Source organism: Carcharodon carcharias, chromosome 21 (genome assembly GCF_017639515.1).
Source record: "Carcharodon carcharias isolate sCarCar2 chromosome 21, sCarCar2.pri, whole genome shotgun sequence".
In the NCBI taxonomy this organism is placed as follows: domain Eukaryota; kingdom Metazoa; phylum Chordata; class Chondrichthyes; order Lamniformes; family Lamnidae; genus Carcharodon; species Carcharodon carcharias.
This window is the reverse complement of record NC_054487.1, coordinates 24,947,748-24,967,862: the sequence shown is the minus strand read 5'-3', so window position 1 is coordinate 24,967,862 and position 20,115 is coordinate 24,947,748. Positions and strand designations below refer to the sequence as shown.

The window sequence follows — 20,115 nt, the reverse complement described above, 5'->3', positions numbered from 1 at the left end:
TGGTGAGGCCCCTTCTTGAACTGATGCAGTCCATGTGGTGCTGGTACACCCACAGTGCTGTAAGGAAGGAGTTCCAAAATTTGGATACTGCAACAGTGAAGGAACAGCAATATAGTTCCCAAGTCAGGATGGTATTAGGCTTGGAGGGGAACTTGCAGGTGGTGCTGTCCCCAAGTGTCTGCTGTCCTTTGCCTTGTAGGTGGTTGCTGCAGTGCAATTTGTATTAAGTATATACCGTTGCCAATGTGCTTCAATGTGGAGGGAGTGAATGTTTAAGGTGGTGGATGGGGTGCCGATCAAGTGGGCTGCTTTGTCCTAGATGGTGTCAAGCTTCTTAAGTGTTGTTGGAGCTGCACTCATCCAGGCAAATGGAGATTATTCCATCACACTCCTGACTTGTGCCTTGTAAATGGTGGTCAGTTTTTGGGGAGTCAGGAGGCGAGTTACTCTCTGCAGAATTCCCAGCCTCCAACCTGCTCTTGTAGCCACTGGTCCAGTTTAGTTTGTGGTCAATGGAAACCCCCATGATTTTGATGGGTATCGGTGAGGAGGACTGTTGGATTACTTTGTGCTATAGGCTGGGGTTACACAGTGGGTTCAGAATTGCTGTGCCAATGGCTCTATTGCATCAGATATACTGTAGTGAGATGATGGTGACTGCCTCTGACATCAAGGCAGCATTTGTTATTAACTCATTCTGCTATCTTATCTTTATGCCACCAACAGCACCTTCTTTAGTTTTTAACCCCACCATTAACACTCCCTTTGTCCTGCGTCCATGACATCTTTGCAAAATTTCTCCTTAGCTCCCACTTATCTTTGACCTATTTTGTTCCACCTGCTCCACACCTTCTTGAACAGCATAAAATCCATCACATTGCTACTCCTCTAAAATCCATCACATTGCTACTCCTCTAAAATCCATCACATTGCTACTCCTCTAAAATCCATCACATTGCTACTCCTCTCTAAAATCCATCACATTGCTACTCCTCTCTAAAATCCATCACATTGCTACTCCTCTCTAACATCCATCACATTGCTACTCCTCTCTAAAATCCATCACATTGCTACTCCTCTCTAAAATCCATCACATTGCTACTCCTCTCTAAAATCCATCACATTGCTACTCCTCTCTAAAATCCATCACATTGCTACTCCTCTATAAAATCCATCACATTGCTACTCCTCTCTAAAATCCATCACATTGCTACTCCTCTCTAAAATCCATCACATTGCTACTCCTCTATAAAATCCATCACATTGCTACTCCTCTAAAATCCATCACATTGCTACTCCTCTAAAATCCATCACATTGCTACTCCTCTAAAATCCATCACATTGCTACTCCTCTAAAATCCATCACATTGCTACTCCTCTTTAGCTATGAAGATGTCATAGGGGCTCAGGACGTTATCTCTGTTTCTCTCTCCACAGATGCTGCCAGACCTGCTGAGTTGTTTTTAGGTGCCAAGATCACCAGGACCTTGTACCGGATCTGGGACGTGGCGGGCCTGCCCTGGGGAATCAGTCACCGTATCCCCACAGCCAGTGGCCGGGGAAACAGGGAGTCGGATCCCAGCCCTGAATCATCCAGAAACAGCTGCATTCCCTACATGAAGATCAATGTCCAACCCATTCTCTTACTGCTACAGACCAGGAGCCTGAATAAGTTATATTCGGTACATTAACTCTGTTTCTCTCTCCATACATGCCGCCAGACCAAACGCTTCCAGCATTTTCTATTTTTATTTCAGAACAGAAGCCACTGCTTTGCACTGCAGCTGCCGCAACAAGACCCGCCCCCGCAACAAGCCCCGCCCCTATCATCAAACCCCACCCCCTGCAACAAGCCCCGCCCCTATCATCAAACCCCACTCCCGCAACAAGCCCCGCCCCTATCATCAAACCCCACCCCCTGCAACAAGCCCCGCCCCTATCATCAAACCCCACTCCCGCAACAAGCCCCGCCCCTATCATCAAACCCCACTCCCGCAACAAGCCCCGCCCCTATCATCAAACCCCACTCCCGCAACAAGCCACGTCCCTATCATCAAACCCCACTCCCGCAACAAGCCCCGCCCCTATCATCAAACCCCACTCCCGCAACAAGCCCCGCCCCTATCATCAAACCCCACCCCCTGCAACAAGCCCCGCCCCTATCATCAAACCCCACTCCCGCAACAAGCCCCGCCCCTATCATCAAACCCCACTCCCGCAACAAGCCCCGCCCCTATCATCAAACCCCACTCCCGCAACAAGCCACGTCCCTATCATCAAACCCCACTCCCGCAACAAGCCCCGCCCCTATCATCAAACCCCACTCCCGCAACAAGCCCCGCCCCTATAATCAAACCCCACCCCCGCAACAAGCCTCGCCCCTATCATCAAACCCCACCCCCCGCAACAACCCCCGCCCCTATCATCAAATCCCACCCCCCGCAACAAGCCCTCCCAATAACACCCCCAGCGCAACAAGCCCCGCCCCTATCAACAACCCCCCCCCCCCGCAATAAGCCCCGCCCCTATCAGCCCCCCAGCAACAAGCCTGCCGCTATCAACAAGACTCGCAACAAGCCCCGCCCCTATCCACCGCCCCTATCAGCAACCCCCGCCCTATCCAGCAACAGCCTCGCCCGCCCCTGTTCCCGGCTTCATAACCCGGCTGAAAGATGGAGCTTGGTTTTGTCCAATAGAGACCGTTGTTACTGATGGGCTGCTGTTATCCAATAGAGACTGGTGTTACTGACGGACTGCTGTTGTCCAATAGAGGTCGCTGTTACCGACAGGCTGTTGTTAGCCAATAGAAACCGTTATCACTGGTGTGTTATTTCGGTGAGCCTGAAGGAGGTTTGTCTGGAGATAGCAGACACCATGTCCTCGGTGAGGGCGTTGAGGGTTGTATTGCGGAGTGGGTCCCGGCTACTGCAGGGTCGGAGCTCAGGGAAACCTCTGGTCAGGAGGTGAGTGTCAGCTCTTTAACTAGATGCGGATAGGAGAAAACAAGCTCACGCTGTGGTTACCGAGAGGAGTGATAAGGGGCATGGAGCGAAGGGCGATTCTGGTAAAAATGGCAACTTTTGTATCGCTGCATCAAACAATGCAGATCTTTGGTGTACTGGCTGAGGTTCTACCTGTATGTTTTAAAGGATGGAACTGGCTATGTTGCTGCGGAATGCTTTATTCAGTTGGATCATATTGTGTCATTTGTCCCTCATAGAGAAGTTTGTGCAAGAGAACACCTTTGACCACCAGTCCAGAAGACAGTGGTCCACACGTAATATCCTCAAGGTCATGTGGGAAAGGAGATGTGAATCCTCTCGGATGATTCCATGAACAGACAGTATGAGGATTTGACAGAACTCTCAAATAAGCACCAAGATGTAACTTGGCTGTTGGTGAGAAGGGCACTCCCTTGTCAGATTCTTAATGCACACCTGGAGTCTCAGCGATACCATATGCTGTCATTGTGCCTGTGGTGGGGAAGATTGTTGCCCAATTCCTTCTGGAATATGCCTTTGCAAAGAAGGTCTAGAAAGAGATGTACGAGTTTTAGTTTTGGTTCATCCTGGGCAGTTTCATTATGCAAGACACTGAGCTCTATGTGCTATTGCCAGGAATGCACACTGAGACAAATGTCAGTACCATCAAATCAAGATGCTCTTTGGTCTGCCTGAAATGTGTTGCTCTTCCAGTGCAAATTGCTGTCCACGATTGAGTTTTGCAGTCTGATATGTTCCAATATCCATGACTGCATGCTAAGGTACGCACAAAACCTTGGGGAAGTTGATGCTTGTTGCTTGTTGAGTCATGCTGACTCAAAGGGGAAAGGCCACAGTTTAAGGCCCTCCCAAAACAATACACCATGGGGCTGGAACCTGTGGAAAACTTCTCAGACTCTATGCACCTTGGAATATATGATGCGAAATGTATATTGTAAATATAGCCAGTAATTGTGTATAGGCATGTCGGAATGCCATGAAATGTATTGAAAGAAATTGAACTGTATTTCACTTTTACATAAGTTCAAATTGGCATTTACATAATGGATTTTTGCAAATTTTTATCAAAGTATAATTTTTGAAGGTAATTTCGAACACAAAAATTTGTATTTATATAATGCCTTTTAGAAACGGAAAAAGGAGTAGACCAATCAGCCCGTTGAGCCTGCACCTCCATTCAATACAATCATGGCTGATCGAACACTTCAATGCCTTTTACCTAAACTATCCCCATAACCCTTTGCATTATTATTAATCAGAAATCTAACAATCTCTGCTTTAAACATACTCAGTGACTGAACTTCCATGGCCCTCTGGGTTAGAGAACTGTAAAGATTCGCAACCCTCTGAGTAAAGAAATTCCTGCTCATCTTGGTCCTAAGTGGCTTTCCCCTTATTTTGAAATTGTGTCCCCTGGTTCTCCTCATCTTGGTCCTAAGTGGCTTTCCCCTTATTTTGAAATTGTGTCCCCTGGTTCTAAACTCCCCAACTGGGGGAAACATCTTACCTGCATTTACCCTGCCTATTTCTTTAAGTATTTTGTAAATTTCAATGCGATCACCTCTTATTCTTTGAAACTCTAGAGAATACAGTCCCAGTTTCCCCAATCTCTCTTCATAAGACGGTCCCGCCATCATCGGAACAAGTTTAGTGAGCCTTCATTGCACTCCATCTATGGTAATAATATCCTTTGAGGTAAGGGGACCAAAACTGTGCACACTACTCCAGGTGTGGTCTAACCAAGCTTCTATACAACTACTCCTGTACTCAATTCCTCTTGCGATAAAGGCTAACATTCTATTAGCCTTCCTGCAACTGCATGTTAGCTTTCAGTGACTTATGGACAAGGACACCCAGGTCCCTTTGTACATCTACACTTTCTAATCTCTTACCATTTAGGGAAATACTCTGCACAATTGTTCCTTCTACCAAAGTGGATAACCTCACATTCTTTCACATTATGTTCTGTCATGTTCTTGCCCACTCACTAAGTCTGTCTAAATCCTCCTGTAGCCGCTTTACATCTTCCTCACAACACACGTTTCCACCTAGCTTTGTATCATCCGCAAACATGGAAACATTACATTTGGTTCCCATGTCCAAATCATTGATATATATTGTGAACAGCTGGGGCACAAGTACTGATCCTTGCGGTACCCAACTAGTCACAGCCTGCCAACACATGAATGAACCATTTATTCCTACTCTCTGTTTTCTGCCTGTTAGCCAATCCTTAATCCATGGCAGTATCTTGCCTCCTATCCTATGTGCTTTTATTTTGTGAATCAACCTCCTGTGGGGGACTTTATCAAAAACCTTCTGAAAATCCAAGTATACAACATGCAACAACTCTCCTTTATCAATTTTGTTAGTAACATTCTCAAAAAAAACTCCAAGTTCGTCAAACATGATTTCCCATTTGCAAATCATGCTGACTGTGCCCAGTCAGATCATGATTATCCAAGTATCCATTGGTCACATCCTTTATAATAGATTCTAGCATTTTCCCTACCACTGATGTAAGGCGAAAAGGTCCGTAGTTCCCTGTTTTCTCTCTCCCTCCCTTCTTAAATAGTGGGTGACATTTGCTAACTTCCAATCTTCAGAATCTTCAATCTCCAGCATCTGTAGAATTTTGGTAAATGATCACCAATGCATCCACTACCTATATAGCAACCTCTTTCAACACTCTGGGGTGCAGAATATCAGGACCCAGGGACTTATCAACTTTCAGTCCTATTCATTTCTCCAATGCAGCCTTCTTACTTAGACTAATTTCCTTCAACTCCTCATTCTCCCTAGTACCTTGGATCTCTAGATCTGGGAGCTTTTCTGTATCTTCCTCAGTGAAAACAGGCACATAGCTTCTCTGCCATTTCTCTATTCCCCAATATGAATTCTCCTGACTCTGTCTGTAATGGGCCCACATTTGTCTTAGCCAAACACTTCCTTTTTACATACCTATGGAAGCTTATATAGTCTTTTTTTATGTTTTTTGCTGGATTGCATTCATATTCTATTCTTCCTTTCTGTACGAGTTTCTTGGTCTTCCTTTGCTGTATTCTAAAAACCTACCAATCCTCAGGTTTACTACTACTTCTGGCAACTTTATAAGCCTTTTCTTTTCATCTTATACAATCCTTAATTTCCTTTGTCAGCCTCGGCTGACTGACTTTTTTTGGGCTTTTGTACCTTGAAGGAATGTATAGGTGCTGTAAGCTATGTAATGGTTCTTTGAAGACTATCCATGTACAGTCATATCTTTTAATGTAGTTTTCCAATCCACCTCAGCCAATTTGTCTCTCATGCTTTCATAAATTCCTTTATTCAACTTTAACACCCTTGCTTCAGAGTGAACTACCTCATTATCAAACATAAAGTAAAATTCTGTCATATTGTAATCATTCATCCCTAAAGGTTCTTTTACAACAAAGATTATTAATTAGCCATTTTTAATTACATAATTCCAGATCTAAAATAGCCTGTCCTCTAATCGACTCCTCAACATACTGCTCTAGAAAACCACCCCTAACACACTCCAGAAACTCGTGTTCCACAGCATTAGTGCTCAGTTGATTTACTCAGTCTCAGATTGAAGTCACCCATGATTACTGTATTGCCCGTGCTACATGCTTCTCTCATCTCCTGATTAATACCATGCCCCACGGCTGTTTGGTGGCCGATAAACAACTCCAACCAATGTCTGTTGCCCTTTGCTGTTTCTTAGCTCCACCCAAACAGATTCCACACACTGTTCTTTCGATCTGAGATCCTCCTTTATTAATGCACTGACCTTATTCCTTATTATCAGTGCAACTCCACCTCCTTTCCCTTCTTGTCTGTCCTTCTGAAACGTCGAATATTCTTGAATATTCAGTTCCCAGTCTTGGTCACCATACAGCCATGTTTCTGTAATGGCAATTATACCCATTTACCTCCCTGTGCCTTATTTCGAGTGCTGCGTTCATTCAGGTAGAGTACCCTTAACTTTGTCTTTTTGACATCATTCTTCATTTGAAGCATACTCAATGCTCTGCTTTGTTTCTTCTGCCTCCTGGTCTCACTACTACTTCCTGTTACCAACTTTACTTCCAATTTGGGCCACTCCTCAGGTTCCCAACCCCGACAAGCTAGTTTAAACCCACCCCAACAGCACTAGCAAATCTCCCTGTGAGTATATCAGTCCCTGTCCTGTTAAGATGTAACCCGTCCAACTTGTACAGGTCCCACCTGCCCCAGAACCAGCCCCAATGCCTCAAAAATCTGATGCCCTTTTTCCTAACACCAGTTCCCTAGCCACATATTTAGTGGATCTGTCCTCCTATTCCTGTGCTCACCAGCATGTGGCACTGGGAGTCATCCTGAGGTTACTGCTCTTGAGGTCCTCCTTTTTAATTTCCTTCCTAACTCCCTGATATCTGCTTTCAGGACCTTGTCCTTCTTCCAACTATGTCATTGGTACCAATTTGCCACCTCAGGATGTCCCTATGCACTTTACAGCCAATTAAGTATTTTTGAAGTGCAGTCACTATTGTAATGTAGCACAGCATTGCTTAGCGTAGGAGGCCATTGGTCCTTCTAACCTTTGACCATTTTCCTTCCCTAATTCTAAAACTGATAGCCTTGGATCCACTCTCTTAATTAATAAATTCATGTAAATTTGTTTCATTACCCCAGCTGCTTAGTCCACAAATCTGTCACCCTCTTAAACTTCTTTTCTTCCACACCTGTAACATTAAATTGTGTCCACCTTGTCATCACATTCCGTACCAGACATCATAACTTTACCGAGTTTCAAATCTCCAGACCTGTGAAAATCACAAGGTCTCTTTTGAAAATCACTGACAGCTCTCAATTTTCTTCCTCCAGCACCCTCCTCCCTCTTCCCTACTCCCCAGAGAATAATGCCGCAGGATAGATCAGCTTTCCTTGTAATGAGTTAACACTGTAATTCTGCCTCTAGATTCCCTTCAGTAATTGTACAGTTTTCCTTTTTTATTTATTCACAGGCTGTGAGCTTTGCTGGCTGGGCCAGCATTTATTGCCCATCCTTAGTTGCCCTTGATCAGGTGGTAGTGAGCTGCCTCCTTGAACTGCTGCAGTCCATGTGGTGTAGGCACACCCAGAGTGCTGTTAGGAAGGGAGTTTCAGGTTTTTGACAGTGAAGGAATGGCGATATATTTCCAAGTCAGGATGGTGAGTGACTTGGAGAAATACTTCCAGGTGGTGGTGTTCCCATCCATCTGCTGCCCTTGTCCTTCTAATTATAAGCGGTTGTGGGTTTGGAAGGTGCTCCCTAAGGAGCCTTGGTGAATTCCTGCAGTGCATCTTGTAGATGGTACACACTGCTGCTACTGGGCATCGGTGGTGGAGGGAGTGAATGTTTGTGGATGTGGTGCCAATCAAGTGGGCTGCTTTGTCCTAGATGCTGTCAAGCTTCTTGAGTGTTGTGGGAGCTGCACTCATCCAGGCAAGTGGGGAGTATTCCATCACACTCCTGACTTGCGCCTTGTAGATGGTAGACAGGCTTTGGGGAGTCAGGAGGTGATTTACTCATCACAGGATTCCTAGTCTCTGACCTGTTCTTATAGTCACAGTATTTATATGGCTTGTCCAGTTCACTTTCTGGTCAGTGGTAACCCCCAGGATATTGATAGTTGGGGATTCAGTGATGGTAATGCCATTTAACATCGAGGGGCGATGGTTGGATTCTCTCTTGTTGGAGATGGTCATTACCCAGCACTTGCGTGGTACGAATGTTACTTGCCACTTGACAGCCCAAGCCTGGATATTGTCTTGGCCTTGTTGCATTTGGACATGGACTGCTTCATTATCTGAGGAGTCACGAATGGTGCTGAACATTGTGCAATGATCAGCGAACATCCCTATTTCTGACCTTATGATGGAAGGAAGGTCATTGATAAAGCAGCTGAAGATGGTTGGGCTGAGGACACTACCCTGAGGAATTCCTGCAGCGATGTCCTGGAGCTGAGATGACTGACCTCCAATAACCACAACCACCTTCCTTTGTGCTGGAATGACTCCAACCAGTGGAGAGCTTTTCCCCTGATTTCCATTGACTCCAGGTTTGCTAGTGCTTCTTGATGCCACACTAGGTCAAATGTGGCCTTGATGTCAAGGGCAGTCACTCTCACCTCACCTCGGGGGTGCAGCTTTTTTGCCCATGTTTGAACCAAGGCTGTAATGCAGTCAGGAGCTGAGTGAACCTGGTGGAATCCAAACTGGGTATCAGCGAGCAGGTAATTGCTAAGCCAGTGCCGGTGAATAGTACTGTTGATGACCCCTTCCATTACCTTACCGATGATCAAGAGTAGACTGATGGGGCAGTAATTGGCTGAGTTGGATTTGTCCTGCTTTTTGTGTACAGGACGTACCTGGATAATTTTCCACATAGCCGGGTAGATGCCAGTATTGTAGCTGTACTGGAATAGCTTGGCTAGGGTGTGGAAAATTCTGGAGCACAAATTTTCAGTACTATTGCTGCAATATTGTCAGGCCCTGCACTATCCAGTGCCTTCAGCCATTTTTTAACATCATGTGGAGTGAATCAAATTGGCTGTGATGCTGGCGATCTCCGGAGGAGGCCGAGATGTATTAACCACTCGGTACTGCTAGCTGAAGATTGTTGCGAATGCTTCAGCCTTATCTTTTGTACTGATGTGCTGGGCTCCCCCATTATTGAGGATAGGGATATTCGTGGAGCCTCCTCCTCCAGTGAGTTGTTTAATTGTCCACCACCATTCATGACTGGTTGTGGCAGGACTGCAGAGCTTAGATCATCTGTTGGTTGTAGGATCGCTTGCTGCTTGTGCTGTTTGGCACGCAAGTAGTCCTGTGTTATAGATTCACCAGGTTGACGCCTCATTTTTAGGTATGCCTGGTGCTGCTCCTGGCATGCCCTCCTGCACTCTTCATTGAACCAGGGTTGATCCCCTGGCTTAGTGGTATTGGTAGAGTGGGGGAACTGCTGGGCCATGAGCTTCCAGATTGTGCTCAAGTACAATTCTGCTGCTGATGGTGCACTGCGCCTCATGGATTCCCAGTCCTGATTTGCTAGATCTGTTCGAAATCTATTCCACTTAGCACAATGGCAGTGCCACACAACACGATGGAGGATATCTTCAATGCAAAGGCGGGACTTCATCCCCTTGTGCGGTGGTCACTCCTACTGATACTGTCATGGACAGATGCATCTGCGGCAGACAGGTTGGTGAGGATGAGGTCAAGTATGTTTTTCCCTCTTGTTGGTTCCCTCACTACCTGCCGCACACCCAGCCTAACTGCTATGTCCTTTAGGACTGGGCCAGCTCAGTCAATAGTGGACATTGAAGTCCCTCACCCAGAATACCTTCTGTACCCTTGCCACTCAGTTCTTCCTCCAAGTGATGTTCAACATGGAGGAGCACTGATTCATCAGCTGAGGGAAGCCGGTACATAGTAAGCACCAGGAGGTTTCCTTGCCCATGTTTGAACTGACGCCATGCGACCTCATGGGGTCTGGAGTCGATGTTGAGGACTCCCAGGGCAACTCCCTCCCAACTGTACACCATTGTACCGCAACCTCTGCTGGGTCTATCCTGTCAGTGTGACAGGACATACTCAGGGATGGTGATGATGGTGTCTGGGACATTATCTGTAAGGTATGATTCTGAGAGTATGACTATGTTAGGCTATTGCTTGACTGGCCTGTGAGACTGCTCTCCCAATTTTGGCACTAGCCCCTAGATGTTAGTAAGGAGAACTTTGCAGGGTCAGCAGAGCGGTGTTTGCCGTTGTTGTTTCCAGTGCCTAGGTTATTGCTGGGCTGGTTTCATTCCTTTTTTGTGACTTTGCAGCAGTTTGATACAACTGACTGGCTTGCTGGGCCATTTCAGAGGGCATCTAAGAGTCAACCACATTGCTGTGGGTCTGGAGTCATACATAGGCCAGAGCAGGTAAGGATGGCAGGTTCCTTCCCTAAAGGACATTAGCGAACCAGATGAGTTTTTATAACAATTGACAATAGTTTCATGGTTAGCATTAGACTTTTAATTCCAGATTTTTATTGAATTCAAATTCCACCATCTGCCGTGGTGGATTTTGAACCCGGTTCCCTAGAGCATTACCCTGGGTCTCTGGATTACTAGTCCAACAACAATACCACTACACCCCAATTTTATATGAAGACCAGAACTGAACAGAATTCTAGATGCAAGCTCAGATATGACTTGGGTCAAACCAGTATTTTATTTTTTTGCTTTAGCACCTATGAATATTGAACAGGTTGTTTGAATTGCCTATCAGTCAAAATTTAAGAACTTTTTCTGACTGTCACCTGAAGCAGGGGAGACGTTAGCATAGTGATAATGTCACTGGACTAGTAATCTAGAGATCCAGGTTAATGCTCTGGGGACATGGGTTCAAATCCCATTATGGCAGCTGGTGGAATTTAAAGTAATTTGGAAAAACTGGAATTGAAAGCTAGCCTCAGTAATGGTGACCATGAAACTATCATCAATTGTTGTAAAAACCCATCTAGTTAACTAGTATCTTTTAGGCAAAAAAATCTGCCACCCTCACCTGGCCTCACGCACATCAATGTGGTTTACTTTTACCTGCCCTCTGAAATGACCTAGCAAGCCATTTAGTTCAAGGGCAATTAGGGATGGGCAAGAAATGCTGACATTGCCAGCAACAGTCACACCCCATGAAAGAATAAACAAAACATCATTCAAAGGTACATCACATTCTTGCTGACTCTAGTTTTGTGATTTTATATTTGTTGGCTTTGATTTCCATCTGTTCATTGACTTACCCTATATAGGTTGTTTTGGGTTGTAATGTCACTGGCCACTGCAGCTAGCTTGGTGTCAGTTACACATTTAGATACTGAGTGGCTAAGTGGTGTACTCCTGTCTGTATGTTCCTAGTTCTAATAAAATAAATCTAACCTTAACGTAAATGTTTTAAATCTGAAACTAGAAAGTGCTTCAAATTCATTGTGGCTCTGCCAGCATCTGAAAACAGTAAAAACAATTTAATGTTTTGAGTGTAGCAGCTTTTTCAGAATTGTCTTCCAAGACGATTAGAAATGATTTGAGAATACTGATGCTCAGGATACAATTGTGTGAATTGCAATAATAAACTTAAATCCTGGAGTATCGTCTACAATTCAACCCTGATTGCCTGAACGTGCCTTACTCCGATGAATTTCTATGGGAGGTGCAGGCTGTATTGCAGGGAGTCATGAAAGAGATGTGCATTAATCAAACATGTCTGAGTGAGCAGAAAAGCCATTAACATATGGCCCTTCTTGTCTACTGTTGCTTTTCAAGTCATCTGTCAGCTTAAACCTACATGTCTTTGAGATTTTATTGTACCCTGAATATTTGATCAGTGCAATCTTCTTTTTCACTGCTTTGCAACATCGGTTATCTGCCAAAGGGACTCCCATCATTATGCTGACTAATTGAGGTCCTCCTGTAATTACCTTCTGTGGTTTGATGAAATTTGAGTGTTCCTTGGAAATTTTCCCTGGGTTTATTCCACTTCCACTTGGTGTAAATCCATAGCAATATTAATATTTATGGCAACATTTTCTAACATATGCCTATCTTACCCCCTCCTTTCCCAGAGCTGGTGGTGGGGCCCACATTGAACCCCAGTATCGACAGTATCCACAACTGACCAAGAGTCAAGTACTGCAGGCCGAGTTTCTCAGTGGTTTCATGTGGTTCTGGATTTTCTGGCACCTATGGCACGATCCTGATGCAGTCTTTGTGAGTACTTCATGAACCTCCAGTGTTATGATTTTCACTCCACAGCTTAGGAAGGAATGGAGAATTAAGTCCTGCCTGGCTCTTAATATTTACCATCAAATTGCCAGTTGTTTAAGGGATGGTTCTGTAAAAAGGAATTCATGTATTTTGCCAGTTTTAGTACTTCAGTGTTATTCCAGGCTATACATCTAACTGATCAATTTAAAGCCATTCAAATCAAATATAGGGCATTTGCGCTCCTAACTTGTTCCGTTGGAGAAGATTGTGCAGAAGGAAAAGCAACGCAGAAAAATTTGAGTGTACATTAGGACTGACTATACAAGATAAATGGTACAGTTTTAAAGAGGATGCTAAAACAGAGACCCTTGGGGTATTTGTGCACATAACCTGTACTGCCAACTTCAGTGTTAACAGTGCAGTTAATAAAGCACATGGGACCTTGGACTAAGCCTACATAAAGCACTAGTTTAGCCCCAGCTGAAGTATTGTGTTCAATTCTGTGCACCACACTTTAGGAAGGACACAAGTTTTGGAGAGGGTATGGAAGAGCTTTACTTGAATTGTTCCAGTAATGAAGGACTTTAGTTATGTGGATAGATTGGTAAACCTGGGGTTGTTTCCCTGAGAGCAAAGAAGGCTTAGAAGGGATTTGATAGAACTGTATAAAATCACGAGGGTTTAGATAGGGTAAATAAAGAGAAACTGTTTCCTATGGCTGAAGGGTTGATGGCGAAAGAGCATAGATTTAGCATGATCTGTCAAAAGAACTAGAGGAGTGGCTAGGATTTGGAATGCACTGTCAATAGGGGAGCAGATATAGATTCAATAGCAGCATTCAAAATAGAATTCTATAAATACTTGAAACAGAAAAATATTGTAGGGATATGAAGAAAGAATGGGGGATTGAGACTAACTGGAGCCCTCTTCAAATGAGCCAGCAGAATAGTTGGGCCATCAAGGTCTCCTTTGGTGCTGTATTATGATTCAATTCAAACAACAGCTTGTACTTATATAGCATTTTTAACGCACTAAAATATCTGTCATTCATGGGAGTGGCATCAAACAACATTTGACACTGAGCCATGTAAGGTGGTGTTAGGACAGATGACTAAAATCTTGATTGACAAAGTAGGTTTTAAGAGGCATTTCAAAGGAGAGAGAGTTGGAGATGTTCAGGAGGGAAATCCAATGCTTCGGCCTGGAAGTACCATTGCCAATGGCACCCTGGTTAAAATTGGAAGGTACAAAGGCCAGAATTGGAGGCATGCAGAGATCTGAAGTTTGTGAGGCTGGAGGAGGTAACAGAGATGGGGAGGGGACTAGGTCATTGAGGACTTTGAAAACAATTATGAATTTTTGTTTAAATTGAGGTGCTGCTGGACCAGAAGCCAGTGTAGGTCAGTGTGCACAGGACCGATGGGTAAACAAGATGCAATGCCAGCTAGGACACATGCAGTAGAGTTCAATAAGCTGTCCTAGTTATGGTAGTATTTGGCATCCTGGCAGATTATGATGCAGAAGATAATAGAAATTTATAAAGTTTTGGTAGGCTTGAAATTCCCTTTGATGCTACCTCTTGACCCCAATTCCCATTCAACTGTAGCACAAGTGGCTCAAAATTACAGCCAAAACTACTTTAGTTACAGGAGTAAGATGCCTTATTAAAGAGATAAATAAAGACACTGTTAAAAGCAGATTTCTGACTGAATACAAACACCAGCTCCATTTATACCTTTTATAGAAACATTATAAACACATTATCTAAATAATCAATTTAATGTGCAAATAAATAAAAGTAGACACTTAAGCCAAAGCCACCAGTGCCTTAGCTAGAGAGCAAAATATTACTGCAAAAGTTGTCTGTTGTAAAAGACTAACTCCATAAAGATTACATTTTCAGATTTTGTACCTGCAACACAATTTATTTTTGGTTTCCTGTTTATCTTTTTGTCCATAATTACAGCAAATTTAAGCAAGCTGTAACAAAAGTCTGTCCTTGCATTTCTAGATGTATTATTGATTTAAAGGGAAGATTGTGTTTAAGCAATCATCTCCTGCCCAATTTATTAACAACTAACATTTTATAACAGGGTCATTTTCCTTATCCTGATCCCTCCAAGTGGACCGACGAGGAGCTGGGTATCCCTCCAATTGATGAAGACTAACTTGATCCTGCTTTCCTGAAATAGTAAGTTTAGTGGATCTACAGTCTGTACTAGCAGAATTGGAGAAATATCTGCAACAGCTACAACTTCTATTTAAAAAATACCTTTAACATAATAAAATGTGCCAAGGCACTTCACAGGAATGTTACAAAGTAAAATTTGACACCAAGCCACACAAGGTGGTATTATGGTAAATAGTCAAAATCTTAGTCAAAGAGAGGTTTTCAGGAGCTTCCACGCTGAGCAGAGTAACCACATGCAAGAACGGTTACCGATAATTATGACAAGCACAGACACTTCCACAAAGCAGCATGTGTCGACCTTTTCTCATGTCTTAGCCGAATCGTGTTGCTTTGTTGTCATATAGCCTTCTACTCCCAATAGTTTAGTTATCTTGCCTTCTCTTAATTTGAATAAAGCCTTAGAAATTGGCCTCCTGTGTGTTGATATTCCTTTGGAGTTTGAGACTCAAATTATTACTGTAGATTATTTTATCCTAATGTCTTTTCTTCTGTACTCAGTTGGTAGTAACTGATACAGGGGTTTGCTTTCCTGTGGGCCTGCAGTTCTGCATTACCTCCCTCAAGTGACCATTCTTCATGTCCTGAGTTAAAATGGTGACTGCCAGAAGACTATTTAATTGTGATGAGCACCACCAAGAAGTTTGATCCTGTCCTCACTCTGCATTCAGATGAACACTTTCCAACAGGGAGCAGGGTCACTGACAATCTGCTTTATTTTGTTTCCTCCTTTTTCCTTTCAGGTTCCCCACCTAGCAAGGGTAGCACTGAGCTAATAGCCAGACTAGGAATCAAACCCTGAATCTTTCTGGTCTGCATGCCCCAGTACTGCATTAAACAGTCACTTACCTGCTGAGCTGTTCGGCAACAGTAGACTTTTCTTGTAAATATTTGTACTTTTTAAAAACTTGGATGCCTTAACAGTGATGTTGTATCTTTCTTCCACAGTGTTTCCTTTGTGGGCGTTTCTGGGGAAGTCCATCTGACACTTGGAGAGACCACTTTATTGTAAATTAAATTGGAATAAATATATTTTACCTGGATAGTCACCCTTTGTGCAATTTCTTTCCTCAGGATTTTTAATTTTGGTATTGTACATGGGCCTACTTCAAAACTAATGTTCTCTGAAATACTTCAGTTAATTCTTTGCTTTGGTCTGGGGCGATGAAATTGGAAAGTTGTTTAGCTGTCTTCCCAGTGATTTATTCTGTACCTCCAGTGGCTGTTGAGAATAGGAATTTACTTAATCAGAACTGTCATTTGGTAAAACATGCACCTATTGCCTGTCTTTACCACTTCAGTGTGACTATTTAAGTATCAACTATTTGTTTTCTTTTGTTAGCAGGTAAAACACTAGGTAGCTAGGAGTTCTTTTAATTTCTAAATGACTAGAACTGTATTGATGCTTTGATAAGAACTCTTTACTGAGGTTATTGCCATTTTATGGGCGTGGTTTTAAGAGCAGTAGTAAAACTAGGTTACACAGTTACTCTTAAATATCCAAATTGGGTGGGGGAAGGGAGCAAACTAAGATGTCTACAGTTAAAGGTGAAAAATAATTCAAGAGGCACTTTCATACAGAATAAATCTCTGTCCTGAATGTCAAACTCACCTTCAGAATGTGTCCAACATTGTAACTATCTGAATACAGTCCCAACCACTTCAATCATCTGTTTGAAAAGGGCAGTTGCTTCATATTGGCCAAAAAAGAATAACACAGCAGTGTTTATGTGACTGGAAGTCTCCTGAAATCAGAGGGAACCCATGGACACTTACTAAACCCAGAGAAAGGCAATCACACATCTGATGATAGCGAGCTTAAAAAATGGTGATTGCTGAGCAGATACCTGCACAACACTGCAAGGCAAATGTTCAAATAAGTTTGACAAATCCCTTTGCAACCAGTAGTCTTGCACAGGTAGTGGGTGGCTCTGAAAAGAGTGCTTTGTTATTAGATTAATTCTTGGCCATTTTACTTGCTCTTAGTGCTGAGATTGATTCTGGTCTTCTTGCTGTCACAGGCTGAGCTACCCACCAACTCTACAATCTGTTAGGTACTAGAGAATACCAGCCATATGGACAGGAGGTTCAGCCCTAATGGCCCTTATACCGACCATTGTGTTTACATAAACACACCTGCTTTAAAGGGTGGGATATGATTTGTATTTCTATTTCCAACTATCGCCATCCTGTGATCTTACAGTGCCCTGATCTTGTACTCTCCAGTAATGGATTACAGTTATCCAAAGGGACTTCACATCAGTCTGGGCTGGATTGGAATCCAGGTGAGATGTAAGTGCCCAAATCATAACTCTAATACAATTACTAAAAATATCTGTATAGAATAAAATATCCTCCAGTGTATCAGGTTTGGATGTTTTTTCTGGTCACCTAAAGCATGAGTTTAGCAAAATATACAAGTTATTAGAACCACTGGAGAACAACTACTTGCCCCTCTACTACATTTTCAGTTTAAGGCTAAACTTCATTATTACTGATTTTGAATGAATACTTAGCTGTGAACTCTCACTGGGAGCAAACTCCATATTTTACACAAGTACAATTTGTATAAAGCCCACTGCTAAAAGGATTTGTACGACAGTTCACCTTGTATAGATTCACATTGTACCGATTTCAGTTGAGCAGGTAGTTTTACAAGTAGTAGCCAGGAAAAAAGGATGTCCAGTACCAGAAACAGTGGTTTATTTTGCTTTTTTGTGGATCAATTTCTAAAGGCATAAAGTTGAAACTCTCTATTACATCTTTTACCTTTGACATAAAAACAATGCTGTACTTTCAATTCACTTTTTATATTAGTTTGAATGGAACATAAAAAAAATATATTACAAAAATTTACAATATATCACATCTAAATGCACAGGTTACCATGTCCATTTTGGTTAGCCCCCTTGCCTGTCCATCCATTTTCTACCAGCTAATAAGCATACATTTTTTCTTAAGCCATTACAGAGTCACAAGAACTAAATAGGCATGAGGCAGCTACACAAGTTTGAAAGATCTAGAATCTAGTTAAGCTTTGCTCTCTCTGTTTATTTAGTTAAAGTGTGAAACTGCCTCACATGCCATGTAATATCAATTATCTTCCAATGTGCAGTATGGCTCCTGTACCTCCATGCTTATGGAAAGCTGTTTTAAGGTGAAAAGTTAATTTCTAAAATGTTAATATAAAGAATCAGCTCCTACACAAGATATTAGCTGTGATACTGGTATTTAATAGGCACACGTTTGTCCTACATTGGGTTGGTTCGCACTGGATTAAGCAGTCTGGAGTAAAACAAAATGTGCTGTTTTGCCTTGAATATACAATCATGAACTCTCAGCTTTTATAATTAATACCTTGAAGCAATGTTACAAGTGCTTCAATTTATTTTGCATGTTAACTAAGCCCTTCATTGATCCTTGATATCATCATCAATGGGCAGCAAGAAGCTATTTTCCATTTCCCAAAGCAGGAATAACTACAGGTCAGCAAGTGGCTACCCCCTTTGTCAGTGTGGCAGAGATTGCAATATGTCTCTAAAACTGGCATCAGTGGGCTCACTCCAACCAGTAATCATATTGCTGGTCAATCTCAAAGATGTTTGTATAATTCAATATAGAAATGAGAAGATACACATATACATTATAAAATCTGCATGTTCAGATTGACCTTGTGTGGGAAATTAACATTTTAGAATCTGACTCTATATAATCTGTTTCATATTCAGCAGTATCAGGTTCATTGATACCCCCTTTACTGCTGCATTACTGCTCTGTGTGCTCATCTACTCTTGCTTCGTGCTGTACTGTCTACAATTCTGCAATAGGTGCACTTTTTAGTTGAGGGGAGCTGGACTTCAGACCATTATGCCAATCATTTACAATTTTGTGACCTCTGATTGCATCCATTAGCTTCTTATTCTTGAGACATTGAAAACCGTGCATTCAATCCATGAAGTTCGTGCTCAAAAGGACAGCCGAATTTTCAATCCCATCTGTTTTGCTCTTATTAGACAACCACTGAAGTAATTTGCAATTGCTACTACTGAGCACTGTCTTCTGTGGTGTAATCGTCATTGTTCAATTGGCAGGTCCCACCACCAGACTGTAACAGTTCTTCTTCCTCACTATCTACTTCCTCTTCCTCCAGATCTTGCATGGCCAGGCATGTCTTGGAACCTTTACAGATCTTTAAATGTCTAGTCAAATGATATTTTGTCAAGTATGCCTTTGAGCACTTCTCACAGATGAAATCCCTCCTTCCTTCATGCGAGTTGAGATGTTTCTTTAAGTGGGTTGTCCTCCAGAAGAGCTTGTCACAATTTGGACACTTGATTTGCCGCTCTCTGCGCAAAAATGTATAAAACCAATTAATTTTAAAAAGCTGTTCTATAAAATGCAATGCTTATTTTTAGTAGATATATATTATAAATTGAAGTCAAAGATCCCTCACTCCTAATCTTCATTGATGACCTAAAATGCCTATTAACAATATTATCATTTCAGCTAATCTACTTCTAAAGTTTTCGCATCATTGGAATCTACAGCAACTTACATGAGTGAGCAGTGATGCTGTTATTGTTGTTTGATGCTGGCCCACCCCTGTCAAAAAACCAGGTGACACTGATTTTAATGCTTTTGAGGTGATCCTAGTATAGATGTCATTCTGGGCTCAGAGATAGTACTCTTGTCTGAGTCAGAATATTGTGTTCAAGCCCCATTCAAGTGACTTGAATGTATAATCTAGGCTGCACAGCACTGAAGGCACGTCACTTATCACAATTGGGGTCTTTTGGATGACACATTAAACCAAGTATGCATGTTCAGTTCACATGAAGGTCAATCCCATGGCACTATTTGAGGAAGATCAAGGTAGTTCTCCCAGAGCCTTTTAGCAACATCAAAAACATTATCTGGTCATCTCATTGCTGCTTGTGGGACAAACACAGAATTACATTGCATAGGATATATACCATAGAAACAGGCCATTCCCCCATTTTTTTCTCATCTAAATCTACCATTTCCTTCAAGTCTTTGCCTAGCTTCCCCTTAAATGCATCAATACAATTCCCTTCAACCACTACCTGTGGTAGCAAGTTCTTCATCACTACCACTCTTTTGGTGAAGAAGTTTCTTCTGAATGGATTTT

At 42.6% G+C, this 20,115-nt stretch overlaps 2 protein-coding genes across 2 annotated transcripts in view; one reads left to right on the top strand and one right to left on the bottom strand.

The window, feature by feature from the left end:
• Positions 1–2,804: 2,804 nt before the first annotated feature.
• Positions 2,805–16,015, top strand: ndufb2 (NADH:ubiquinone oxidoreductase subunit B2). Its single transcript, XM_041215512.1, has 4 exons — positions 2,805–2,963; positions 12,637–12,781; positions 14,872–14,969; positions 15,915–16,015. Exons 1-3 carry the CDS (start codon positions 2,875–2,877, stop codon positions 14,944–14,946), a joined length of 309 nt encoding a protein of 102 aa, XP_041071446.1. The 5' UTR covers positions 2,805–2,874; the 3' UTR covers positions 14,947–14,969; positions 15,915–16,015.
• A 1,637-nt stretch (positions 16,016–17,652) lies between these two features.
• prdm4 (PR domain containing 4) overlaps positions 17,653–20,115 on the bottom strand; it is a 158,902-nt gene continuing 156,439 nt past the window's right edge. Inside the window, exon 12 of the mRNA XM_041216259.1 lies at positions 17,653–19,312. Coding sequence (XP_041072193.1) covers positions 19,009–19,312 — 304 coding nt within the window. The 3' untranslated portion in view covers positions 17,653–19,008. The remainder of the gene's footprint in view (positions 19,313–20,115) is intronic.